This window comes from Montipora capricornis, chromosome 1 (genome assembly GCF_036669925.1).
Source record: "Montipora capricornis isolate CH-2021 chromosome 1, ASM3666992v2, whole genome shotgun sequence".
Taxonomy (NCBI): Eukaryota; Metazoa; Cnidaria; class Anthozoa; order Scleractinia; family Acroporidae; genus Montipora; species Montipora capricornis.
The window spans coordinates 1,384,558-1,391,127 of record NC_090883.1 but is presented as its reverse complement, the minus strand read 5'-3'; the positions used below and the strand labels follow the sequence as shown (position 1 = coordinate 1,391,127).

The 6,570-nt window shown below is 37.4% G+C and overlaps 1 protein-coding gene across 1 annotated transcript in view; it reads right to left on the bottom strand.

Moving 5' to 3' along the window:
• The window catches only part of LOC138043516 (uncharacterized), an 18,315-nt gene extending 14,026 nt beyond the window's left edge, over positions 1-4,289 (bottom strand). Inside the window, exon 1 of the mRNA XM_068890212.1 lies at positions 4,081-4,289. Coding sequence (XP_068746313.1) covers positions 4,081-4,201 — 121 coding nt within the window. The 5' untranslated portion in view covers positions 4,202-4,289. The remainder of the gene's footprint in view (positions 1-4,080) is intronic.
• Between the last annotated feature and the right edge of the window lie 2,281 nt (positions 4,290-6,570).

Genomic DNA, 6,570 nt, shown 5'->3' with positions numbered 1-6,570 from the left:
ACAATTCTGAACCATCTGCAACCTCTTAATTGGGTAGCAAGGGAGGCCAATAAGTAGCGAATTACAGTGGTCCAATTTACAAGTAAAAAACACCTGCTGAGTAGAGTCTTAATATTCGCTTGCGACAAATATCTCTTATTTCTAGCAATATTCCTAATATGAAAAAAGCAGATTTACAAATAGCAGCGACGTGAGACTGAAGTGCCATGATGTCATTGAAGACGTTTCCCAAATTTCTCGCGGATGAAGTAGATACTACATGCTCATCGCCAACAAGTAAATTAAAGATTAAGCTGTGGGTGAGGGCGGTGTTGCGCTCGAATGATTAGCACCTCCATTTTACTATTATTAAGCTTAAGCTTTTTAGATTGCATCCACTTATTTATATCCCTAATGCAGGAAACAGCAGAAAGTTTGTCAACAGTCGAAGATGACTCAAATCAAAAGTGAAAGATAAATTTGCGTGTCGTCTGCATAGAAGTGAAAACACACCCCGTGACATGTCCCCAAACGGTTACGTGTACAGTAAATACAAAACAGATCCTAAGTCTGAGCCTTGAGGTACACCACAAAAAGGATCTCGAGTAGTGGACTTTCCTTCCCGAACCATCACAAACTGCTTTCTATTAGTGAGGTAAGATTTAAACCAGGAAAGTGCTATGCCACTTTCTTCAATAAACACTGAATAAAGGGATCAACAGCGCTTTCTTGTGAACATTCGCGAGAGTTCCTGTCTCCAACGAAAGATTGATCATTTCAGTTGTCAAGGGTAGAAGGTCAGGAAGGCAGAATTTGATTTAATTTCAAGTTGATTCTGATTTAATTGGGGGGGGGAGGGGTGAGACTCCCATATTATAAGGGGAGGGATGCTCCAAAAACCTGGGCCACGCCCAGATTGGTCTCCTTAAGGGTTTAATTTAAAATTTCCGACGAGCATCCCTCCCCTTTTTACATGGGAGTGCCCCCACCCCCCGGACACCAATGGTGGATCATATTGAATCATTATGTGACAAGCTTTTCCGTAGTATCGCATCCGATAAAGACCATGAGCTGAACAGCTTACTTCCTTCCGCCAATAGTCCAAGGTCGGAACGCTTTTATACTTGCAATGGCCCATTTGTTTTGTTTGATCACACATTATTCACTCCGAGATAGCGAACCAAACAGATTGCTTGAAACACTAAGATCACACTTAGTATGCGTGATCCAAGCAAAACAAAATGGCCGGCGTAAACTCGCCAGTATTTCTGAATCGGAAATATTGAGAATACAAGATTATGCTGTGCTACAGAATACAAAGAGGGCCACAAAATTTGGCATGAAAGTTTTCAAAGGTAAGAGAAGAGTTCATACTTTTGCCAACCAGTATTCGACTTCGTTTTTCCAAATAATTATTGCTGAAAATAAGACAATCTTCACGCCAACAATTTGCTTCTCTCGGAGTAAATCTCTCTGGTAGGGCTGGTCGCCCAGCAAAACGAATTTGTTACTGAAATCGACGAATTAAAAAGATATATCTTAGAAAGTTCCGCATGACTGCAAGGAAACAAGACTGGTCATTTTACAACAAACCAATGCCGATCTTGTAACCTCCCCCCCCCCCCCCCTCATTTTTCCTGATTTTGTAACTTTACTCGTTTATATCTTTGCTTCCGGACGTTGAATTTTGTCATTTTTTGCATGTTAGCTTAGATTAATTAGTTTGTCTTTCAAATTTAAAAAAATACTGAAGGTGAAAAAAATTAGAGACATTTTAAAAAAAAAACTTACTTTTCTGAAAAACTGACCTACAGATTTTGTTGAATTTTAAATATTTTAGAGATTATTTCTAACATTATCTGGTAAAGCTGAAGGGAAGAATCACCGTCCCCTTTTTCAAAAAACACCATATGTCTTGATTTTAAGGCTCAAAGAAATGCCTTATCGTTGCCATGGTAAAGTTATTTTGTACCAAAATGTGATGAGAGAAATCTATGATGGGTACTTAATACCCTCGCCAAATTGTGTCTCCATATGATTACCTTAACTGCATCGGTTACTAATTAAACTCCTGGACAGCTTGAAAATTCGTACTCAACTTAACGATCATGTACCACAGAAAACAAGACTTAGAAATACAAAGTTACAAGCAAGATACTTAAAGCTTCAGAAACGCCAAAAAACCACGACTGAAATAAACTACTTACAAGATCTGTACGGCCACTCCGGGTACAACAACTGACTAACAAAAGGAAATACAATACCTTTTATACGAAAGACGAATGCCGAATGAAGTGACTAAATGCACAAAGGGAATTACATATAATTAGGCAACAGAACTTAAGTACATTGAATAGACGGGATAACGAAGCAAATACCGACTAATTACCGCATGCGGAATTTAGGCAAATTTACAATTATCTCATAAACGCGATGAACTACGCGGTACAACTGTTAAGCGACGACAAATGACAGCAAATACATAGAGCAAAAAAATTGCAAATGTAGCAAAACTTGTTGGGAAATATTTAGTGAAATGAAAAAAATTGATTTTTCATGTCTACAGAATCTAAGGACAGCATATGTTTATTTGTTTGACAAAAGGAGGAACTATTTCGAGCCTCCTTAAATCGACTTTGAATGGTTTTCTTCTGCAAATGCTGTTGAGATCACTTCGTGAGTATATACTAAAACAATTATTCTTTTCAATCTCGGTGGATAGTGGCAGAATATTTGCCTCGCTGCTTCGCGCCTCGGTAAATATTTTGCCACTATTCACCTCGATTTCAAAGAATAATTAAATATTACAGTATGGTGTCCTTGGTCCGCGAATTTTCCGAAAATGGTGTTATATTTCCTCATTAACTACAGTACCACCAAAAACAAGTCTGTCCAATGATTTCTTGATTATTCTTCTTTCACATGACGAAATTTCGGCTTTCCTGCTATTGGTGCTTGTGTGGAATTCAAGTTTGTTAACAGGTGTGTTAATTTTGTCTTTCTAGAAAGTCTCTACTCAGTAGTGCGGCTCCGTAACTTACATGTATACTTGGCTTGTGTAAAGATAAATCGCAACGAGAACACGTGCCTTTTTGCAGAACGGATTTACACTGATAAGCTAATTTCTGCGGTTGGGAAGAAATTTGCTGCAGAGTTTTAATCTTTTGTTTTCTCGACTCTTGAAAAATATCAACAATTTTCGCATAGGGGTCCTTGGTCAGCGACTTATACCACTTATGACCCCAGAGAACTTAAATCTCGCAACGCAGGTAAATAAAACCTTCGATAAATGGAAAAGGTCTTTGCTTTAACTGAATATTTTCAGAATCTTGTTTGTACATGTTTACAAACGGGTTACTTTCTTTTGTATATCTAGAATACCTACACGGTCATGGTATAATGAAATGGAGCTTTTGATGGGAGACGGTCAACTGAAAATAAATGCAGATTCTATACTCACAACGACATCCAATACGATTGTACCTGAGATATATCAAGGATAAACAGAATAAATAAATTTTCATCTTCCTACAGAAATTATCGGGATTCAAAGGTATTTTTTTTGGACTGCTTACATGATTCGCGGACCAAGGACCAAATTCGGGGACGAAGGGCTCGCGATTATGTTGACCTTTTTTCAAATTACAAGAGAAATATTTCAGTTTGGAACTTGCCAATTTAATACAATCGCAAGAAACGAAAAACCTATCTCCATGGAAACTTTCAGTTCGTTACGTTTGATTCAGGTAAGATATTCAAGATTATCCTTTTTTCTCGCGGACCGCGGACACCATACTGTACTCAGCAATATTAGGATATGGCCTCAACGCACTACGTAACCATTCAGTAGCAATCGAACACACCTACAACTTCGTTTAATATTTTAGCTTACGTTTGTTATGTCCAAAAAAATGACGAACTTCATTTATTATCACCCTATACGTTAAATTACCAATAATTGGCTTATTAGCGTTTGACTTGGACCATATAAAACATATACTTAGGCTTAGAGTCTATTCAAAACATTTTATGAACGTTCTTAGATTTCTTTTAACATTAAAATGTGATAACCTTCAACCACAGCTCGTTAGGAAGACTTACCGACTTGGGCCTCAAAAACACGTCCGCAAAAGTCGTCGCTCGTTCGAAGGAAAGAAACTTTGATCAGAGCATTCAAGCAGAAAAGTATCAAATGAATATTAACCAATAGTGAGGCTGCCATATCAGCGACTGCCAGCGCTATTCAGATATTTAAGCCCTCTTTGTCAACAGAGCTACCCGCATTGTTAGTGTACTGGCTGGCTTACCGAGTCTCGGGTGTGACCTTAAGTGGAAAAGTCTTGCGCAAGCTGTTTTATTATTAAAAAGTTCAGAGTTTTAATTAATGAAATTTATTATTCCACTATTACGCCATTTTACCATATTTGGTCAAGAGAACGTGCAAAATATAAGACGATAATAAACTGTACATAGTGTCCCCATTTGACCGGTGTAGAACAGAGCAAATACGGACGGAACGGAAGTTTTTCAACCGAAGTAATTGTTTTCAACACGATGCAAAGCCTAAGAATGATGCTTGAGTCTTTGGAGGAGGATATATGAACATTATTTTTGAAGTTGGATTTTGACATCTAGAGCACTTCACAATATTAAGTTATTCCAAATTTTAACGCCAGTTCTTAAGAAATATATTTTTTTTGCCGGAATATCTCTTCTCGAACGTTTAAGAAAATAATCTCCCCTTAGCGATGATCTCATCTCGTAAGAATGAATATCACCTTGATGGCTGAATAGGTTATATATAGTAGGAGTAATGTTGTAACTCGACATTTCGTTTATCCAATCAAATAAAGGACATTTGGCTGGCTTTTTGTGCTACCAGGGAAAAATACTACGCAGCTCGCAAAATATCCGCGCTTACTATATGTTAAGCCATCGAATAAGATGCCGTTTAAATGAAACAACTATTCCATCCCCTCTTGTTTGGTATAAGCTAACAAGGCACCACCCGCCTCTTTGACTGTTTGCCTGTCTCATATCCAACTGTCGTTCGTGGAATAACATCCTGTTGGCAAGCAAACATTTTAAATAGTAAATATCGTCAGGCAAAGATGGGGCAGCGTCAATAAATGAACTATAGTCTTCCTTTAGTTTTTATCAATTTTCATTTCAACTCTATTTGGGCGTCAGATAACTTAAGTTATAAGGGATTCTTTGCGGAAAGATTGCCCTATATAACTATAGTTGTTATAAAATTCATCGGAATTGAATAAACAAAACAGAATGTGTATTACTAGCGTTAAATTGACGATCGGTTTATCTTTAAAAGCGAGCCAGAATAGTATAATTATTATTTTTAACTTCAATTGTTAACTTCACAGTACTATCGGACATCAAGTCAGGTGTTGCTCATGATTAATTCATTTTCTCTTTTTGGCCAAGTGTCCGTTGTTTTAACCTCTGGCAACCATGCTTTATTTTATTAAATATTGGTCTCCCGGTAGACTTTACTGTCGTCATGGACGACGTACTGGACGCACGCCCATTTTGGGGACTGGAACTTACGATTAGTAATGGTAATAGGACTGAGTGAGTCCAATGCGGTCTGCAATAATACGAGTGATAATAACAAAATCGTACGACCGCGAAGCTGGAGTCCGATTTGTTAATCAGGAGTATGATTACAAAGTAACTGAATTGGACGACACAAAGTCCTCTAAGAGCTAAGAGCTAAGTTATGAAAGAAAGGAAAAATTTGCATTAAAAGACTGAGAAAGCAGGCGTAAAATGTTTAATGTCGCTCTGAAAGAAAGAAAGATTGAAACTAAGGATGTGATTGTTTTTTCAAAATGGTTTTTACTACGTTTACCTCTGCCAAATTTATGCGTGTAGCAAATTGGATAGTGATCGCTTAGACCATAGACTGGAACAATATTTTCGCTGATTCTATCTTCGTGTGTTGTGTATAGATAATCTAATAAAGTAGATGTATTCTTGAATTCTCTCGTTGCGGTGTTTATTAATTTCTTCAAGCCTGCATCCCGGAATATCTTGATGAGCTTGCAAATTGCATTCGTCGCATCAAGAAGATTTATGTTGAAGTCGCCGGTCACTATAATTTCGTTCAATGACAAGAAGCTAATTGTTAGCATTCAACAATGCATGCTAACAAGTGGAGTACCCGGTAACCGAGAGATTTACGCTCTTAATCACTTAGTGAATGCACGTTGAAAGCGTCAGTGTCTTACCGTCCAAAACAACGAAATATGATTAAATAATTAATATGGCTTGTAAATAAATTAATTTGCCGTAGCTGAACATTTTCCTGTGTTTTGAAAATCTGTTTATTTTCCAAAAAATTGTCAGATAGGAAAAAGCCAAAACTTAACCTCAGGCTTCTGCGAAAAACCACAGGCAAATAATTTTACTACCAACTTTGGCATATTCATTCTCGATCCCCATTTTATTGCATCTCAACACGACGTTACTTTTAATCGTAGGAGGGTTTCCTTATGAGCAACTAAAAATTCAAGGATTTGGTTGTCCGGCTTTTTAAAAAGGGACAACCTGGACTTTCTCTTAATTTCGAGC